Source organism: Scyliorhinus canicula, chromosome 16, assembly GCF_902713615.1.
Source record: "Scyliorhinus canicula chromosome 16, sScyCan1.1, whole genome shotgun sequence".
NCBI lineage: Eukaryota > Metazoa > Chordata > Chondrichthyes > Carcharhiniformes > Scyliorhinidae > Scyliorhinus > Scyliorhinus canicula.
In genome coordinates this window covers 136,680,427-136,702,362 of record NC_052161.1, presented here as the reverse complement: position 1 = coordinate 136,702,362, position 21,936 = coordinate 136,680,427, and the positions used below count along the sequence as shown (strand labels likewise).

Sequence of the window (21,936 nt, the reverse complement as noted above, 5' to 3'; positions counted from 1 at the left end):
GTTGGGTGCACTTCCCACAGATGAAATCAGCAGGGACACTGACGGCGTCCCTCACCTCAAACATTCTGCAGGAGGAGCATTGTACTGCCTTCCCTGACATCACCTCTAGATTTAAAAAATAACAAGAAAAAGAAAAAGAAAGGAAGAGCTTACCTGATATTACCTCAAACCCTGCTCCCGCTCAAAGGTAAGCAAATTTAAAGGCACTCACTCACCTTCACGACAGGCCCCTGCTCCCGCTTCCCAACCACCGTGGGGTGGGGGGGTTGGTTAGAGGAGGAGGTAGGGTGGGAAACACTCACGAAGTGTTTCGGGTTTAACTGTCACTTGCCAACAGCCTCTCCACAAACCACCTTCAACTTAGGCTGACCGCACTGCACGTATGCAAATTTCCCCAGAACAGCTGATCAGTAGCTCTGCTCTGCTGCCCTCTGCTGGATGATTGCCTTCACTCAAACTCCTCGGGTCCCCTTCGCAGATTCACCTTCAACTTAGGCTGACCGCACTGCACGTATGCAAATTTCCCCAGAACAGCTGATCAGTAGCTCTGCTCTGCTGCCCTCTGCTGGATGATTGCCTTCACTCAAACTCCTCGGGTCCCCTTCGCAGATTCACCTTCAACTTAGGCTGACCGCACTGCACGTATGCAAATTTCCCCAGAACAGCTGATCAGTAGCTCTGCTCTGCTGCCCTCTGCTGGATGATTGCCTTCACTCAAACTCCTCGGGTCCCCTTCGCAGATTCACCTTCAACTTAGGCTGACCGCACTGCACGTATGCAAATTTCCCCAGAACAGCTGATCAGTAGCTCTGCTCTGCTGCCCTCTGCTGGATCAGTTTTCCAGTTCTCCAGTGTCTCACCAATGACGGACCACCTGCCTCAGTTTCTGTACTGCTGGTCATCCAGTTGGTCAGTGAAAGAAACTTGATCTCAGTGGATCAATTTGTTTCCTTGTTGAGTTGGCCTCTCTCCTTGTGTATTCTATGTAGCATTCAGCATGTGTGTTTATAACCTGTTTACGCAGCCACTCCTTTCCCGCAGTGGATTTGCTAACTGCGCAGAAACACTTAGACGAGACTTTTAAATTTAAATGCCAATGATTTTCCTGTGTACAGAAGTAAAACACGGAGATCCCAGGGCCATTAATACGGAAACGCATGCGATGGTCAATAAAACACTTTGGTGCGCAGCGCGGTGGTGCACTGCTGCCTCACGGTGCCGAGGTCCCAGGTTCGATCCTGGCCCTGGGTCACTGTCCGTGTGGAGTTTGCACATTCTCCCCGTGTTTGTGTGGGTTTCGCCCCCACAACCCAAAGATGTGCAGGGTAGGTGGATTGGCCAGGCTAAATTGCCCCTTAATTGGAAAAAATGAATTGGGCACTCTAAATTTATTTAAAAAAAGAAAACACTTTGGGCCGACATGCTAGGTATGTGTAATTCAGTAACAATAATGAATGTAATGCTTTTAAGGGAGCTGTGTGAATGTAGACGTCACTGGACACAAAGTAACTGCTGATGATACAATACTTGCAGATAATCCTCTTGGTTCTGCAGCCCATTTTGTTAGTTGGCTTTACTTGGTGGCTTGTGCGGAGTCCTTTGCTCAGCAACAAGGGGCGGTATTCTCCCGTACCCGGCGGGCAGGGGGTCCCGGCGGGATGGAGTGGCGTGAACCACTCCGGTGTCGGCCCGCCCCAAAGGTGTGGAATCCTTCACACCTTCAGGGGCTAGGCCGATGCTGGAGTGGTTTGCGCCCCTGCGGCGGGCGTGGAAGGCCTTTGGCGCTGCGCCAGCCAGGGCCGAAGGGACTCCGCCAACCGGAGAGGGTCCGCGCATGCGCGGGAGCGTCAGCGGCTGCGCGGGGAGGGGGGAGGGGGTTTCACCTACACGCCAGCCATCGCAGAGGCTGACACGGCTGGCGTGTAGGAAAAGAGTGCCCCCACGGCACAGGCCCGCCCGCGGATCGCTGGGCCCCGAGCGCGTGCCAGGCCACCGTGGGGGCACCCCCCGGGGCAAGATCGCCTCGCGCCCCCCCCCCCCAGGACCCCGGAACCCGCCCGCGCCACCAGTTCCCGCCCGTAAGGGACCTCGTCTAACTTACGCCGGCGGAACTGGCAAACAATGGGCGGGACTTCGGCCCATCGCGGGTCGGAGAATCGCCGGGTTGGGGGGGGGGGGGCGCTGTGAGAAGCCGCCGACCGGCGTGGCGCAATTTCCACCCCGCGAATCTCCGGTGCCGGAGAATTCGGCGGCCGGCGGGGGCGGGATTCACGCCACCTCACGGCGATTCTCCGACACGGCGGGGGGGGGGGGTCGGAGAATCCCACCCAAGCTCTCTGTCACCATTGATCCATGGTAGCAGAATTTGCTGACTGCTCCCAGTAGTGAGTCTGATCACAGGGAGAGGCACAAGGCCCTACCCCAGCACGACACCGAGACTCATCCTTATGCTAAAGGCCCTTCCTCAGAACTGTAGAATGTCAAAACACAGGACCGAGCCATTGAGTTCATCAAACCTCATCTGTGAGCTACGCCATCCAAGCCGACTGTCCTGTCTGCTAATCACACCCTTAAATATTCCATTTTTTTCAAGAAAAGTGCTCATGCCCTTTTAAAATAATTCATGGACTCTGCTTCGAAAAGAGGGGTGGTCGGGTATCACAGTGGTTAGCACTGTTACCTCACAGCACCAGGGTCCCCGGTTCACTTCCCGCCTCGGGTGACTGTCTGTGTGGAGTCTGCACTTTCTCCCCGTGTGTGCGTGGGTTTCCTCCGGGTGCTCCGGTTTCCTCCCACAGTCCAAAGATGTGCAGATTAGGTGGATTGTCTATACTAACTTGTCCCTCAGTTTCCATAAACGTGCAGGTGCAGTTACAGGGACAGGAGTGAGTCTAGGTGAGGTGCTCTTTCGGAGGGCCGGTGCAGACTCGATGGGTCGAATGGCCTCCTTCTGCACTGTAGGGTTTCTATGGTATGCCAAAGACTTCCACATTCCAACCAAGGAAGCACACTGCACAATGGTTTGAGCACTGGGATGCTTTTATGTATATTGCTCATGACACTGATGCATTTTAATCGACAAGCATGCAGAGTTTGAAGAGCACTCACACTGTCTTAATGACAGATGATCAAAGGGAAGAGGGTGGTGATTGACACAACACAAATGAGCCTAATGCATTGCGTGAATTAGTTGGCTGGACAGCTGGCCCGTGATGCTGAGCGGCGCCCACAGCGAGGGTTCAGTTCTGAGGTTATTCACGAAGGCCCTGCCTGGTCAACCTTGCCCCTCAGGTTAAATCACCACCAGTCAGCACTCCCCCTCAAAGGGGAAAACAGACTCGGGGACTGTTACTGCATGCCAACAGGCCATTCAGCCTTAAACCCATTTCAGGGGGCAGCTAAGAGTCAACCACATCGCTGTGGTTCTGGACTCACGTGTAGGCCAGACCCGGTAAGGGTGGCAAATTTCCTCCCCTAAAGGGCATTCGTGAACTAGGTGGGTTTTTACAACAATCCATGGTCACCATTGAGACAAGATTTATAGTCCAGGGGCGCGATTCTCCGCTCCCCACGCGGCGTGGGAGAATCGCGGGAGGGCCCCCCGACAAAATTCACGCCCCCCGCCATTCCCCCCCCCCCCCCCCCCCCCCCCCCCCCCCCCCGGCTCAGAAGAATCGTTGTTCGCCGTTTTTCACGGATGGGCCAAGCGGCCTGCCGTTCGGCCAGAGAATGCTGACATCATCCGCCTCCGATTACCTTGTCCATTTGAGCTAATCCCTGCTGCAGAAGGCGTCCATCCACTGACTGCTTCACAAACTAGTGGAGTCATTTCCAGATAAAATGGTACATTTGCAATTCGGTACCCCCCCCCCCCCCCCCCCAAAAAAGGCGTTCTTCCTAGAGTATAAAATTTGGCAAGTCATGCTGCAGCTGTATAGAACCTTGTTAGGCCACACTTGGTACATAGTGTTCAATTCTGGTCGCCACACTACCAGAAGGATGTGGAGGCATTGGAGAGAGGGTGCAGAAAAGGTTTGCCAGGATGTTGCCTGGTATGGAGGGCATTAGCTTCGAGGAGAGGTTGAATAAACTCTGTGTTCTCACTGGAACGAAGGTGTTGAGAGGCGACCTGGTAGAAGTCTACAAAATTATGAGGGGCATGGGCAGAGTGGATATTCAGACGCTTTTTCCGAGGGTGTATGAGCCAATTACTAGGGGAACCTAGGTTTAAGGCGCGAGGGGCAAAGTTTAGAGGTGTACGAGGGAAGATTTTTACACAGAGGATAGTGAGTGCCCTGGAACTCGCTGCCGGAGAAGGTGGTGGATGCAGGTATGATAGTGACATTTAAGGCACAGTAGCACAGTGGTTAGCATTGTTGCTTCAGGGTGCCAGGGTCCTGGGTTCGATTCCCACTTGAGTCACTGTCTGTGCAGAGTCTGTATGCTCTCCCTGGGTCTGCGTGGGTTTTCTCCGGGTGCTCCGGTTTCCTCCCACAAGTTCCAAAAGACGCGCTTGTTAGGTGAATTGGACTTTCTCAATTCTCCCTCAGTGTACCCGAACAGATGCTGGAACGCGATGGCTTGGGGATTTTCACAGCAACTTCATTAATGTAAGCCTACTTGTGACAATAAAAAAAAGATTATCTTATACATGTATGGGATGGGAATAGTGGGATATGGGCCCCAGAGTGACAAAGACTTTAGGTTAGATGGCCTGCACGGTCAGCATAGGTTAGAGAGCCAAAGGGCCTGTTCCTGTGCTGTACTTCTTTGTTCTTTGTTCCTCAATAGCAGTGTTCTGTTTTTGTGACATTATCATTTGATCAAATAGTCCATCCCAGATGTCGTTAACCTACATAGAGGTCTGATTACTGGTTAGCGCATGTCAATACAACCTGGCCCAGAGCAGTGTCTCAATGTTCCAGCGTTTACTTCACTCTCACAGTCACTGGTGAGCTCACGCAGAAGCAATTTGGCTTCAGAAATGCTTATGTAGAACGGCTGGGAAGAAATATCTCCCTCCTTTATCTGGATCCATTTGAAGTGAAGTCATGATTCAGCCAGCTCCCCATGGTTCTGCCTTACGCAGATACCCATTCTAGCCAGCTGCAGCAGCCTGCACAGGAACCGACCTGATACCTTCACTTCCTGGAGATCAGTATCAACACTGCCGTAAGAGGGCACGCAGAGAGATGTTCCATCACTGTCTCTGACAGGGCTACTTCATGGAGGTCACCGTGGGGTTTAATTGACTCAGTGTGTTACTTTGAAAAACATTACGCAGATAGAAATTTAAAGTGAGTGTGTTGACCATCTCATTAACTCTATAGCTCAGTAGAAATTAAGGTGCTCCATCCATGGCATTGGAGGCTGAATCACTTCATTCTGGGTTTACTGGTTCCCTTTAAGCAATCACTGGGAGGGCAGAGGAAATGGCACCAGGACACCCTGAGGGGCCCCCCTAAATAAATGAAACATCCCCACCGACACGTGGGAATTGCTTGCCTTCGAACGCACAAACTGGAGAAGACGTATCCGCGTAGGCGCCAGACACCTCGGGCGCGTAGGGCGGAGCACGCGGAGGCCAAGCGTAAACGGCAGAGGGAGAGGGCAGAATCCAGAGCGACCCACCCACCCACCTCATCAAACACCACCTGCCAAACCTGTGGCAGAGTCTATGGATCCAGGATGGGACTATACAGCCGCCGCAGAACCCACCTCCCCAGAGTGGAAGCAAGTCATCCTCGACACCGAGGAACTGCCCAAGTAGGAGAAGACACTGGCAACTCCAAACCCAATAGCAGCACGTCATTTTCCGGGGATGTCACAACATGAGTGCGCCAAACATTCCAGGCTGGAGTTTTTGTTTTCGGGGGGTGGGGGGTGGGCATTAAAAATACTTGTTACTTTGCAAAAAATTGTTGTTGTGTGCGATTGGGGGGGGGGGGGGGGGGGGGGGACGACACCAATTGACGAGAATTGCCTGGGGAACCGTGGGACTGGATGAGAATTATTTTTGAACACAGTAAGTTGTTAAGATCTGGAATGCCCTGGGAGATACTCAGATTCTATAGTAACTTTCAAGAGCAAAGTGGTTATGTGCTTGAATTGGAAGCATTTTCAGAGCTGTGGGAAATGAGGAGGTTTATGGGGATCATAGAAAGACTCCTTCAGATTGAAGGGCCTGGCTCTTTAACAAAGCTTTGGCCACCTGCTCTAATAGTTTCACCATTACTGTTACTTTTTAATCTGTCAAAGCCTCTGTGAAGAGACTAGGGACGTTTTCGTTTTTGGTAGAGGAAGGCACAATATAAATGCAAGTTGTTGTTGTTGTTAACCCTGACCTGTGTTTGTCCTGCATCACCATCGTCAGTGTTACAGCAAGTTGGGAAAACTATATCTGGAGAGTGGGTGACCCTGTACCCGTAAGACCAGCAACGTAACAAAGTAAACAGCAAGAGAGGTGATACATCCCACAGTATGCTGTGTTAGTCAGTGAGGTAGGGGGAGGTTCAGGGGTGAGTGAATAATACACTTACCAGCAAAGGTTGGAACGTTACTTGTGAAATCAGCTGGCTTCTGGAGCTCATGTCTGACCTCAGAATTGTACGCTTGATACTGGCCAGTGACTGCGCTCCTCCCGTCGACCTTTTCCAAGCTGGCATACACCTTCATTTTGTTCCTGTGAATCTCTTCGGAGTCGCTGATGTTCACTGGCGTCTCCATGGCGACAAAAGTCAGAATTTCCGTCAGGTGGTTCTGAATAACGTCACAAATGACACCGTACTCCTCATAAAAGCTCGTCCGACCTGTAGGAGGCAGCAACGTCAGACATTAATGACCCTGAATTAGACAGCTGCGATTTCAAATTAAAATGCTCCACATTTTAACAGCCAGAGGGCTTCAGGGCGTTTGAGATTTGCTGCTTTGGAATCTGTCGGTCGGCAGCAGAGTCTGTATCACGACAGCTCACTTTGATTCAGAGAAGGAGACCATTTGAGCCCATCGTTTCTGTAGCTGCCTCCTTGAAGGAGCAACGCAATTATGTCCCACACCTCTTCACAGAATCACAAATTGTTATAGAACATAGACCATTACAGCGCAGTACGGGCCCTTCGGCCCTCAATGTTGCGCCGACCTGTGAAACCATCTGAAGCCTATCTGACCTACACTATTCCATTTTCATCCATGTGTCTATCCAGCGACCACTTAAATGCCCTTAAAGTTGGCGAGTCTACTACTGCTGCAGGCAGGGCGTTCCATGTTATGATGTAGAAGGCGGCCATTCAGCCCATTGAGTCAGCACCAACCCCCTGAAAGAGTACTCCACTCAAGCTCACGCCACCACCCTATCCCAATAACCCCTTAACTTAGCCTGCACAAGGGGCAATCCAGCTAACCTGCAAATCTTTGGATTGTGGGAGGAAACCGGAGCACTTGGAGGAAACCCACGCAGACACGGGGAGAACGTGCCAACCTCACACAGTCAGTCACCCAAGGCCGGAATTGGACCTGGATCCCTGGAGCTGTGAGGGACATCAATCTGACTTATGCCCCAACGAAAGGAACAAAAAGGCCGAGGGTCAAAAACGGGGGCCAAAACAGTCCAACATGGTAGTGCAGGCTGAAAACAAGATAGGGTTCTATTGTGACGTCTTCCACAGCTGAATAACTATTAACCTAGGTTCACAGACAGAAAATTATGATTTGGGAATAGTTCTATAGGAACTCTTTGACAAAGAGTCATCGGACTCAAAATGTTAGCTCCTTTCTCTCCCTACAGATGCTGCCAGACTTGCTGAGATTTTCCAGCATTTTCCCTTTCGTCTATAGGAACTACATTCTATTGAAGAAAACTGTTTTTAGGAGATAGGGGAGAGAGCTGAGAGAGAACCTTTCTGGCTCACCGTCATTATTTCCATCTAGTCCATGAAGTACAAGATGTGCTGAACACTAGCGTTAGAATATAGCACCATCTGGAGGCAACATTTCAGTGTGAGCTGACAAGTGACAAGTTCAGTTCGGATTCTCAGTTGTTAGACAATTAACCCCACTCTTTATTTCCTTTTTTTTGTTGGTTTAGCTATTTTCTCTTTTTTTTCTGATTTTGAATGGCAGCTGTTCAACGGTTTTCCATTCACACCCCCTCTAGGCGCATCTTCACTGGTCCCATTATCACTCCCTTTGGCCATGAAACCTCATGTTGTTTAAAACTGCGTCTTTGGACTGTGGGAGGAACCCAGAGCTTCCGGACGAAACCCACGCACGCACGGGGGGGGGACGTGTAGACTCCGCACAGACAGTGACTCAAGCCGGGAATCGAACCCAGGCCTCCGCGCTGTGAGGCAGCTGTGCTAACCACTGTGCTACCGTGCCTCCCTCTCCTAACCTTCCACTCCACCTCCTCTCGCTTGTTCAAAACCTCTTACGTTTCTAACTTTACCCAGTTCAGATGAAAGGACTAGAAATATTAACTCTCTTGCACTCTCTCCAGATGCTGTTGATCCAGCATTTTCTGTCTTAATTCAGTGAACCTAATCAACCATTTCCAAGATAGCACTTTTCTAAGAACTATTCAAAAAACATGTGCTTGGCTATTCAACCCTGAATGTTCTTGCAACGTTAATGGAATAAAGTTTCCATTTTACAATACAAAATACGAATCAGGAAAGGCAGCTCTGCTGCTCAATACAATCATGGTTGATCCGATTGTGGCCACATTCCGCCTATCCCCGATAACCTTTGACCCTCCTGTTGGTCAAAAATCTATTACCTCAGCCTTGAGAACACTCGTTGACCCTGCCTCCACTACTCTCTGGCAAAGAGAGTTCCAAAGATTCATGACCCTCTGAAAGCTAAACTTTCTCCTCATCTCGGTCTTAAATGGAAGACCCCTTATTTTTAAATTGTGTCGCCTAGTTCTAGTCTCTCCCACAAGGGGGAACATCCTTTCAGCATCCACCCTGTCAAGAACCTCAGGATCTTGTACCTTCAATAAGATCCCCTCTCAATCTTCTAAATGCCAATGGATACAGGCTCAGCCTGTCCAACCTTTCCTCATAAAATAATAATAATAATCTTTATTAATGTCACGAGTAGGCTTACATTAGCACTGCAATGAAGTTACTGTGAAAATCCCCTAGTCGCCACATTCCGGCGTCTGCTTGGGTACACAGCGCTGTGAAATAACAGTGCTAACCACTGTGCCACCCTAACCCTAACTCCAAAATAACACCGCCCATCCCAGGTTCACTTGTGTAGTCATACTTGTGTAATCGTATCCTCAAGATGCTTGTACAGAATGCCTTTTATCAATTTAATTGCTAACTTTTATTCTCTTTCGTAGATAGTCATCTTATAAGCACAGGTAAGGTAAAGGTAAAGTCACCATTGTCCCAGATGACCGTAGGCTGCTTTCCCCTTTGAGGGGGGAAAGAGTTGACCGGTGGTGGTTTAACCTGAGGGACACCGCACCTCAAGCGAGGGGCAAGGTTGAGAAGGCGGGGCATTCCTGAATAACCTCAGCTGGTACGGGGATTGAACCTGCGCTGCTGGTCTTGCTCTGCATCAGAAACCAGCTGTCTAGCCCACTGAGCTGAACCAGCCTCCTCAAGGAAGCTCAGGGAACAAAAACAAATTATTCTTCGTTTGCAATGTAAATTTATAGCTAAAGAGATGCCTGCCTGGAAGCTACGATAGTTTGATCGGGAGGATTTCCCCCGTCACCTTTCACTGAATTAACACAGTTTTACATTGCAGGAGGGCAGCTAACTGGAGCTGTTTGGGTTTCTCTCTCTGTATTGTTGACACTCCCGATAATATACCAATGCCGAGGAAACCAACTGCATGAAGAAGACTTGCATTTTGATGGTATAATTCCCAACTGCAAGATCCTCCAATCACATTATCGTCACTTTTAAAACATAGTCACTGTTGCAATGTAGGAAACGTGACAGCCAATGTGTGCACAGAAAAGTTCCCACGAACAGCAATATGACAATGAGCGGCTCATTCTTTCTGTGATACTCATAAAGGGATAAACATTGACCAAGGCACTTCTTCAAAGGGGTCCATGGATCGTTGGCATTCACCCAAGAGGACAGACAAAGCCTGGCTCAACCAAAATACAACACCTTCTACAGTGCGGCACTCCCTCGCTATTACACTGGAGTGTCAGCCTTGATTATATGTGTTCATGGCCTGGAGTGGGACTTAAACGCATAATCTTCTGTTGGCCACATCAGACTATAGGGTTACTCATTACCGTAAAGGAAACGATGTCTTAGAATAACGAGAAAGGGAACTCGACACCTGCCAAATTGCAACAATAAGGAACGTGAGAATACACACACACTGCAAAGTGCCTGGATTCTGCTTCACACAAAGTGGACTGTGCAAGGCCTAAAGAGCGGTTCTGAGAGTGACTCGTAAGTCTTGACTCCAGATTCAGATTGCATTTACACTGTTAAGAGTAACATCCACGAACCGCCACACTCCTTTGCTTCAGAGAGTTGCACACGAAAATCCCGGCTGATACTCCAGTGCCAGTGCTGAACTGTTGGAGGCACCATCTTTTCGACAAGGTGTCAAACCTCTCTGCCCTTTCTAAGTGGATGCTAGCGATCCCATGGCACTGTTTCAATCAAGGGCAGGCGATTCCTCCCTGGTGTGCTGTCCAATATGTATCCCTCAATCAGCACCACTAAAAGATACAGACCTCATGGTTGACGTCACATCGTTGTGTGTGGGCGTTTGCTCTGTGTAAATTGATGACTGTGTTTTCTACGTTGACAGTGACGACACGTCAAAAAAGGACTACACTGGCTGCAAGACACTTTGGGATGTCATGAGCTCATGCAAGTGCTAGAAAAATGCAATCTTTCTTTGACACCGACATTACAGTTATATTGTAAACTGTACCACAAGTAGTTAGTTTCGGACAAACAGCCTGGGGTTCAGAAAGGAAGCATTTGCAAGGGATCCAATTTATAATTCTTGGCTTTCAGCTCCAACCCAGAGATCCCCTCAGAGATTTATTTTCTTGATGAGAATTTGAAATTGTCCCAGTTTATCCTCGTCTTCCGAATGCCAGGAAGATTATTGTAATTTAGTAATTTATTAGGGGAATATTTATAGTGCTAATTTTCTGAGGAGGATCAGATCAAATAATTCATGATAATAGATTGCGTTTGATTAGCATTCCGAAGGTATGATTCAAGCAATTTATTGGTGCTTAGTGATACAGGATTATTTATAAAATGATTAATTTAGTAACAGGATACTTATGTGAGAATATTTATTGAGTTAAGGTCAAAGCCATTAACCTTTGAAGGACGTAGAGGAAGTGTTCACTTATTGGAATAGACCAACCAAATAATTTATTGGTGGGATGGGGCAGGGGGAGAAATATAGTGATCGAGTGATGCATTTTCCTTGCTGTTGGGAGGATTGTAGAACTGGAAGTGTCAATGTCAGTCCTGGCTGTGAGCTGATCTTCAACCAGCTATTGAGGTGTCGGCCTTGCTTAGAGATAACATTCTCGCCTCTCAGCCAGAAGGTTCTATGCTTGGCCCCACTACAGAAGTTAGAGTGGATACGCTGCACTGACACGTCTGTGGGGTAGTGTCAAAGGTGTGCCTCCTTCAGATAAGTCATTGAACCAAGGTCCCAACTGCCTGCTGGCGTGGACACAACAGATTACACGGCATTATTCAAAGAAGGACAGGGGAGGCGCTCCCGATCGAGCAAATCTGCGCGAAACAGCCGCAGCAGCCGGCTGTTAATAACGCCGGCTGCAAGCGGCCTTCAAAATGGCCAGGAACATGTAAAAACAAATCGGCTGCACTGCACATGCGTATCAGATCATCGGTGAGCATGCACCAAACTATGCGCGCTGATGATCAGGCAAGCATGCACAGCGCGGCTGCTTTTTTAAAAAAACGGTCTCACCTTTTTGTTTTACAATTTCGGGGGAGGGATTATTCATTTTATTCATTTAATTTTTCTTTTTTTCATTTTTTTACAAGTTCGGGAAGGGTTTTTTAAAAAAACATTTTACCAGAGAAAAATGCAGAACTTTGGACAGATGGAGACTCCATACTGAACATAGAACATAGAACATACAGTGCAGAAGGAGGCCATTCAGCCCATCGAGTCTGCACCGACCCACTTAAGCCCTCACTTCCACCCTATCCCTGTAACCCAATAACCCCATCTAACCTTTTTGGACACTAAGGGCAATTTATCATGGCCAATCCACCTAACCTGCATGTCTTTGGACTGTGGGAGGAAACCGGAGCACCCGGAGGAAACCCACGCAGACATGGGGATAACGTGCAGACTCCGCACAGACAGTAACCCAGCGGGGAATCAAAACTGGGACCCTGGCGCTGTGAAGTCACAGTGCTAGCCACTGTGCTACCATGCACCGGAAGGCTTCACCTTCATCCAACAGGTTCCATTGGAGGAGCGAGTACGAGGGCCAAAGGGACCCAAAGCCATTTCCTCCATTTTTGTCAACAGCAAACAAGGTAAGAGAAAATGGTGGGTCGCTCAGGTCAGCAGGCATGGGTCGCGAAGGTCGGCCGGCATGGGTCTTGAAGGTCGACTGGCATGGGTTGCGAAGGCCGGCCGGCGGGCGTCGCGAAGGTTGGCCGGTTGGTAAAGATGGGTCTCTGGAAAAAAAGTTTGAAGAACACTGATCTACAAGATGCACTGCAGTAACTCACCAAGGTTCCTTAGGCAGCACCTTCCAAACCCACAACCACTACCATCTAGAAGGACAAGAGCAGCAGATACCTGGGAACCCCACCACCTGGAGGTTCCCCTCCAAGTTACTCACCATCCGACTTGGAAATATATCTCCGTTCCTTCACTGTTGCTGGGGCAAAATCCTGGAACGCCCTCCCTAACAAGAAGGCAGCTCACCACCACCTTCTGAAAGGCAATAAATGTTGGCCTAGCCAGCAACGTTCACATCCCGTAAATGAATAAAAGGAATTACATCCTAATTAAGGTTTATAACAGCCAAAACACAGTGGGCGCAATTCTCCGCACCCCACGCCGGGTGGGAGAATCACGGGAGGGCCAAGCGAATCACGCCACGGCGCCCTGACAACCCCCGCAATTCTCCCACCCCCCCCCCCCCAAAATGGCATGTCGCATTTTTCGACAGGCCGCTCGGAGAATCGCCGCTCGCCGTTTCTCACGGCGACCGGCGATTCTGCGGCCCGGATGGGCTGAGCGGCCTGCTGAACCTGACCGGTTCACACCGGCGTCAACCACACCTGGTCGCTGCCGGCGTGAACAGCGCGCGACAGGTGGGTGTGGGGCCTGTGGGGGGCGGAGGGAGGATCGAGCACCACGGGCATGCTCAGCAGATGTCTGGCCCGCGATCAGTGCCCACCGATCGTCGGGCCGGCGTCTCTAAAAGATGCCCTCTTTTCTCTCCGCCGCCCCGCAAGATCAAGCCGCCATGTCTTGCGGTGCCGCGGAGGGGAAGATGGCAACCACGCATGCGCGGGTTGGCGCTGGCCAACCTGCGCATGCGCGGCTGACATCACTTAGGCGCCGCTGGCCGCCTCATTCCCGGCGTGCCGTTTTGACGCAAGGGTGGGGAGAATAGGGGGCGAGGAACGGCCTCCAACGCCGGAGTGAAACACTCCGGTTTCACTCCGGCGTCGGCTGTTTGTCTCCCTTTGGGAGAATTGTGCCCAGTGTGTTAAGTAATGGGTTAAGAGACATTCCAATTAGTTGTCTCATTTATGTTAAGTATCCAATAATTGACACTGATATGCAAAGGGGCTTCAGGTGGACTTTGTGTCAGCTGATGTGAAGACAGAGTTTTGTGCAGAGTCTGTTGAAGTAAATTAAAGGTGTTTGTGAAAAATAGCAGAACCTTTGACTCTTTATACAACAGCAGCTAAATGCCTAAAAAGGGGCAGTGTGGGTAACAATCACAAATTGAGCATATTAGCACTATTAATCACAAGGCAGTCTGTTTGCCAAGCAGGCACTGATGAGGACCCGAGTTTCCACATTAAGAAAAGGTCAAAAAAAGTTGTTGAACTGAGGTAAAAAAAATAACAATTACGAGGGGAGATGGATTATACAAAATGGAACAGTAGAGGTTCACATAACACAGTGGGAGGTCACAGAATGCCAAGAACATGTGGTTAGTTTTTAAAAATCGTATTGAACATTTGATCCACCACCGTAAACATTCGCCCCACCTCACCCCACCGACCCACTGTGGCAACAGTGCGCACAATGTACAATATGCAGTTACTCGCGAAGGCTCCATCGACAGCACCTTCCGAGCCCCACAAACTCTACCACCTAGAAGGACAAGGGCAGCAGATGCCACCGCCAACCGACACACCACCCTGACTTGGAAATATATCGTCGTCCCTTCTGTCGCTGGGTCAAAATTCAGGAACCCACCTGCACAGCTCTGGGGATTCACCTACCGCACATGGACAGAAGCGGTTCAAGAAGGTGGGTCACCATCAACTGTTCAAGGGCAATCAAGGATGGGTCCACATCCCAGGGATGAATAAATTGAAATATAGGCTTGTAAAGTCAACTTTGATGGATAGGACACTGTCCAAAAGGCAGAAAACCATCTTCCCCCAAAGGTCCTGTTTTCTCAACTCTCCAATAGCCAATGTTTCAGGGGAGGATAAAGAAAACGCTTCATAGTCACTCTGACGCTCTCCTCAAAGCGTGGCAGTGTTGATATTAATGCCGGGGAGGAGCTAGGTAGCGATCTTTCACAATGTCCATCAAGCTGCATCGCGCTCGGTGTCCCGACGTCTTCATGATGAGGCAGAGCGGCGGCAGAGAGGGAAGGAAAAGGAAGAAGGTCCGGCTCTCCAGATCCCACTGCCTCATGGAACGTCCTCCCCAAAGATCTGCAGGTCGAGACTCGGCCTGCTCAGTCCCACGGCAGAAACCCAACATCCCGAGTAGATGTCATCCTCGAATTGAGGGACAGCCGACAATAACGATAGAACATAGAACATAGAACAGTACAGCACAGAACAGGCCCTTCGGCCCTCAATGTTGTGCCGAGCCATGATCACCCTACTCAAACCCACGTATCCACCCTATACCCGTAACCCAACAACCCCCCCCTTAACCTTACTTTATTAGGACACTACGGGCAATTTATCATGGCCAATCCACCTAACCCGCACATCTTTGGACTGTGGGAGGAAACCGGAGCACCCGGAGGAAACCCACGCACACAGGGGGAGGATGTGCAGACTCCGCACAGACAGTGACCCAGCCGGGAATCGAACCTGGGACCCTGGAGCTGTGAAGCATTTATGCTAACCACCATGCTACCCTGCTGCCCCCTAATAATGATGATGAACAGGCCGTGGTAGTCAGGTCGTTGATGGTTGAACATCCAAAATGCTGACGTGAGGATTGATCAGCAAAGGGCCAGTTATGTCAAGAGTCAAAAAGGAAACCAAAATATACGGTGAAATTTTCAGCCCCGCCAAGATCAGGAACGGAGGCAAACAGGGCCCAAAAATAATAAGGCTGGCAGGAGTGCCAATTTCCGAGCCTATTACTGACGTTGGCCATTTTTGCTAATGTGGGTTCAAGCTCGCCCACCCCCACAGGCTGGGAAGATAACTTGGCTCATTAAGAGCCTAGTGGAGGGCTAGTAATAGAGGTTGACTGAAGTTTTCCAGTTTCCTGAAGTAACAAAAGAAAAGAAAAACAAAAGAATTGCTGGATACACTCAGCTGATTGGGCACCTTTCATCTGCGTGGGTTCTGAAGAAAAGTCATTAACCTGAAACATTAATTTTATTTCTCCCTACTGATATATTTAAGTTTCTATATGGTCCCAATGTAGTCAAGTGCACTCATATTAATGTTAAGGAACGTATTTATACCGTACAACGTCTTGTTCATAGCAAGTGGACATCCCAAAGGCCTCATAGCTGATGAGTACTTTTGACCTAGTTATGGGTTATATTGTCGTGTGTTGCTGCCTTGACACGGTAACTTATTTACTTAATTCAAGCTCTTCTCATTGGAAAGATTCATTCCTCCAGATGATTTCATGATCCTGTACGTTAATTAAGTAGGTACAAGGTCTAAGTGCCTCCAACAGTGTGAAAGGTTTTTGGTGCTGTGTGAAATGAGCTGAGAGGGCGAAGCTGTAATCTTAGCCAGGTGAATAGCTACTGAAATGGTCAAAGCTTCGGTTTCGAAGAAAATCAAAGTTTGAGGGGGCCTTGATTTGTGAGGTAGGGAGGGCACCAGTGAGAGAACATCATTTTAAAGCAAGTCCATCTCCAACCAAGGACTTAGCCAGCTGGAGACACGCGAGCTTTGAGTGGCCCTTTGTGTTTTAAACCAACACTGATATCTCTCCAGGACCTGCAGACACTGATCTGTGTGGAGAGTACGGTAACCTCTTTGTGACACCTGCTGTGGACACTATGGTAAATGCTTTTTGTATATTGAATTCTTACCTTAACGAGAACAGTCTTGGGGATGAGGGACTTGTTCTGGGAATAGATTGGAGAAGCTGGGACAGTTCTCCCTGGAGGGAAGGCAGCTAAGAGAAGATTTGATTGAGGTGTTCAAAATCGTAAAGGGTCCAGACAGAGTAGATTGGGGAGAAACTGTTCCCATTGGGGGAAGGGTTGAAGCCAGGGGACACTGATTATGGTGATTGGCTACAGAACGTGAGGAAAAGGCTTTTTATACAGTGAGTGGTTAGGATCTGGATTGCACTGCCTGAAAGGGTGATGGAGACAGATTTAATTACAGAAACCTAAAGGGAATTAGTTAAGTACTTGAAGAGAAAATAATTGCAGCGGCTGTGGGGGAGCTGGACTGCTCTTGTGGAGAGCTGGCGTACAATCAGTAATAATAATCTACATTAGTGTCACGAGTAGGCTTCCACTAACACTGCAATGAAGTTACTGTGAAAATCCCCCCCCCCTGTCGCCACACTCCAGCGCCTGTTCGGGTACACAGAGGGAGAATCCAGAATGTCCAATTCACCTAACAAGCACATATTTTGGGACTTGTGGGAAGAAACCGGAGGAAACTCACGCAGACACGGGGAGAACGTGCAGACTCCGTACAGACAGTGGCCCAAGCCGGGAATCGAACCCGGGTCCCTGGCGTTGTGAAGCAACAGTGCTAACTATTGAGATGCCCAATGGGCCAAATGGCCTCCTACTGTGAAAATCTGATACTATATTTCATTGATTTAGCATGAGGCTTGCAGTCCAAATGCTGGAAAATAAGATTAGGACAGGTGCTTGATGGCTGGCACAGACAGGATGGGATGAAAGGCATCCTTTTATGCTGTTAAACTCAATGATCCTACAATTTATTTGTAGACCTTTTATTCTGTAAAGCGCTCCTCGCTTTTCGCTATTTCCACCATTCCAGCTAAACTGATGACACAGTGTAATCCCACGTAAACTGCAGCTGGCAAGCTCGCACAAGCGCATCGATTGTTAGGCCAGGATTTTGCGGACAATTTCAAGGTTGTACCTCCTGAGAAATGGAGATCGTAAGCAATGAAATAGATCTGCTCACAGGAAACACTGTATAACCCAGTGAAAAAGAATATGATAAGTTCAAAGACAGAACTGCAACATGTGGAAATGATTCTGCTTATAGAACAATTTCTCAACACAAATCGATATTTCACCCAACAAATGTTTTACACTGAAAGCCCATCAGAGGACACAATCTATTATTGCATCCTGAATACTGAGAAACGCCTCTGCCGTGGGGTCCTGCACCGACACATTTGAACAAAGAATCTACTTTGCACCGGAATAGATTTCTTTATCAAGGATTCAGAGTTGAATGTTATCAGCAAATTTGTTAAATTGTTTCTTGTAACGGCAACGCTTTCCAGAAAGTTAAACATCTTTGGCGCTACTATTATTATGGTTTGTGTTGGGAAAGAGCACAAGGTTATACAGAAAGTGATGGAGACTTCTGGGTTCTAAACAGAGTGAAGGATGGAGGCCCGTCAAGTAAAGTTCACTTCACTCGATTGGGCGAGCAGCTGACATCATTCACTTGCCTGGATGAGTTCATGTGAAGTCTTAACTTTGGTCAATACGTTTTAAGGGTGAACTTGTATTCCCCATGGTCAGCAGCCCATTCTGACAAATGGTGCAAGGTAAGGACATCCAATCTCGATCAGCATTAACCCTCTTAAGCCATACCTGCTCGTAAAAATCCAGGGGCACTGGAGCATTGAATCCACCAAGTGTGTTTGTGTGCAATTGACATACATCAAATCTATTGCTTCCTTATTGAGCGTGACTGAAAAATATAACCAGCACTAGGAATGCGCTGGGCAAGTTAAAACGTCAAAGATGGCCTAATCCTTCTAACTGCTCATTACAAATCTTTTTCTGTCAGTTTTAGGACGGTTCTGAATCTAAAGGTAACCACTTACCATCAGGAACTGGATGGCATCTTCTTCAGTTCCCCCCTCCCTTTCTTTGATCTTTTCCACAAGAATGTTATGGAGGATTCAATATTGGATCTTTTTGAAAGAATCTTTTGTATCTCAGGAACAGGAGTGCACCATTCAGCCCCTTGAATTTCGTTGTTCAATTATATCATGGCTGATCTGTATCCCAATTCCTTCTTGACCCACCTTGATGGTAATCCTTCATACCTCACATACAAAGGTTTAGCACAGACGTTGACTCTCATTGGGGTAAAGTTCCATAGCCACCTGCAGCCACATAAAACCTTAATTGCCCCAAGGGATCAACATGTGCCCTGAGGCCTTAGACCCAGAGTATTGGGAGACTTTTCATCTGAGTAGGTTCCTATTGCTAAGCTTGATTCAGTTCCCATCTGAAGGTTCCAGGAACGGTACATTCACTATGTACTGTTGAGGAGCACTATCTCTGGCTGATTCCCAACCCTGCATCCCCAAACCCACCTCCCAAAGCTACAAGCACGGAGGCCAATTCCACCGCGAACATTTGTTAAAGATTGGATCTCTGTTTAACACTGCGAAAAGCCGATGTGGGGTGATTATTGCCCCAGCATTGACCGTCTGGTTAGCCTTCACCTTTAAAAGGTTGGTAATGTCCCAGCTTTCCTGGCCTTAAGTCACCTTGTTACAATCAGGATTGCAAAGTCACATCTGGTCACGGTGTGGCTAATCACATAATCCATCTTGTTGCAGAGTGCTTGGGACAGGTCCCTTTTTTCTTTATTCTATTCCTGGCAAAAGCCAGCATTTGTGACCCATCCTTAATTGCCCTTCAACAGAGTGGCTTGCGAGACCATTTCTGAGGGGGAAGTTAAGAATTAACCACAAGTGCTGCGGGGTCTGGAGGCACATGTAGACCAGACCGGGTAAGGACAGCAGATTTCATTCCCTGAAGGGCACTTGTGAACCAGATGGGTTTCTACAACAATCAATGATAGATTTGTCGTCACCATGATCGAGACTAGCTGTAAACTCCACAACTTGTTGACTGAGTTTAGGTACCACCAATTGCCATGGTGAGATTTGAACCCATGACCTACAACCTGGGCTTCTGGACTAGTACCACTACACCATCATCTCCCCACCACATCATATCCTGCTCTCCAAACATATCCTGTTGGTGTTCCTCTCTGCTCCTTGGTATCCCAACTTCTTTAGTCTCTGTTTGAGTAATCAGTGATGGAAAGACAGGATTACAAGTTGGCTGGGTCACCCTTCTTCTACTGGCAAGGTGGAAGATCTCTGCAGAGGGCTCGTTGACTTTATCCAGTGACTCACGCAGGCTGGGAAATCCCTACTATCAATCTCTGATATGCACTGAGGTGGCTAATCTCAGTTCAGGCAACGATGGGGGAGTCACAAGCGCTTATAGCTGGAAGAATTGGCATGGTTACAGCTCTCGAGACCTGCTGGAAGTGTGGGCATTAGATGAGCAAAGGATTGAGCTTGAATATTTGAAAGACTGGCAATGCTCACAGATTAATATTGGATACTTGGCACAGAGACCAGACGGCAGCTGGCCCTTTCGTATCAAAGTCCATCGAGGAGCAGTGCCCATCAAGGATAGGAAAGGGAATAGAGGACTGGAGGACTGGACATGTCTTGGTCTTGCGGCCATCAGTTACATAGAATTTACAATGTAGAAGGAGGCCATTTGGCCCATCGAGTCTGCACCTACCCTTGGAAAGACCACCCCACTTAATCCCACACTTACACTCTATCCCCGTAACCCAGTAACCCCTCTTAACCATTTTGAACACTTAAGGGCAATTTAAGCAATCCACCTAACCTGCACATCTTTGGACTGCGAGAGGAAACCCGAGCATCCGGAGGAAACCCACGCAGACACGGGGAGAACGTGCAAACTCCGCACAGACAGTGACCCAAGCCGGGAATCGAACCTGGGGCCCTGGCGCTGTGAAGCAACAGTGCTAGCCACTGTGCCACCGTGGGACGATGCTTCGGAAATCAGAAGCACAAAGGGACTTGGGAGTCATTGTTCACGATTCTCTTAAGGTTAACGTGCAGGTTCAGTCGGCAGTTAGGAAAGCAAATGCAATGTTAGCATTCATGTCGAGAGGGCTAGAATACAAAACCAGGAATGTACTTTTGACCCCATTTGGAGTATTGTGAGTAGTTTTGGGCCCCGTACCCAAGGAAGGATGTGCTGGCCTTGGAAAGGGTCCAGAGGAGGTTCACAAGAATGATCCCTAGAATTTATCGTATGAGGAACGGTTGAAGACTCTGAGTCTGTACACTTTGGAGTTTAGAAGGATGAGGGGGATCTTATTGAAACTTACAGGATACTGTGTGGCCTGGATAGAGTGGACGTGGAGAGGATGTTTCCACTTGTAGGAAAAACTAGAACCAGAGGACACCATCTCAGACTAAAGGGACAATCCTTTAAAAAGTGATGAGGAGGAATTTCTTCAGCCAGAGGGTGGTGAATCTATGGAACACTTTGCCGCAGAAGGCTGTGGAGGCCAAATCACTGAGTGTCTTTAAGACAGAGATAGATAGGTTCTTGATTAATAAGAGGATCAGGAGTTATGGGGAGAAGGCAGGAAAATGGGGATGAGAAAAATATCAGCCATGATTGAATGGCGGAGCAGACTCGATGGGCCGGGTGGCCTAATTCTGCTCCTATGTCTTATAGTCTTCTGGTGTAAACCGGTTCTGTCTAATGGGTTTCCAAAGAAAGACATTTCGTGGAAAATTAATCAGCAAATCTTCATCCATTCTGGGAACAAGAAAAGCGAAAGACTTTAAATCTACATCTGCAGTTCATGCCAACAGCAAATTGATGCTACCTGCATCAATATGTTTGTATGTGCCAAACATTTCCTCCAAATGATGGCACTTCCATTCCCCTGGTTCATTTCCAATCTATTCCATTGCTCACTGCAAAAACACAATTTCTATAAGCAAGCCCACACACCGGCTTTGATCTAGAACCTCACCTCGTGTGTCCCTGGGCAATAGTTCCACACAGGAAAACAGTCCTCCTCATCATACAGGACAAGATGTCACATTTCACTATCTCACATGAGACACCTGATCTAACAAACCGAACACGTTTATTCGCGCAACAATTTATTCACAAAACTGAGCAGTAGTGTAGAAGTGAAACATGCAACAAATACTGTATAAATTCAAAGTGGTTAATCAGAATGCAGCCTCAGGTCTTCTTGCAGAAGTTTAGTTGAAGTAATTCTCAGAAAGCGTATATTCCTCAGGGATACTGAATAAAATCTCAATATGAATTAAAGCGTCAGATTACAATGTTTGATTCATTACCCCAAGAGAAACCAACCACATCGGAGTTGGCAATTCTGTGGTATGTATTCTCAGGATCGGCCTCTGAGTTAGAGATAAGTTCCTTGAGATTGCAGAATGTCTGTATCATTGACAAATAATGTAACC

The 21,936-nt window shown here is 48.3% G+C and overlaps 1 protein-coding gene across 1 annotated transcript in view; it reads right to left on the bottom strand.

The window, feature by feature from the left end:
- The window catches only part of h6pd (hexose-6-phosphate dehydrogenase (glucose 1-dehydrogenase)), a 66,936-nt gene that overhangs the window by 8,557 nt on the left and 36,443 nt on the right, over positions 1–21,936 (bottom strand). Inside the window, exon 5 of the mRNA XM_038773568.1 lies at positions 6,540–6,809. Within this exon, the coding sequence (XP_038629496.1) occupies positions 6,540–6,809 (270 nt within the window). The remainder of the gene's footprint in view (positions 1–6,539; positions 6,810–21,936) is intronic.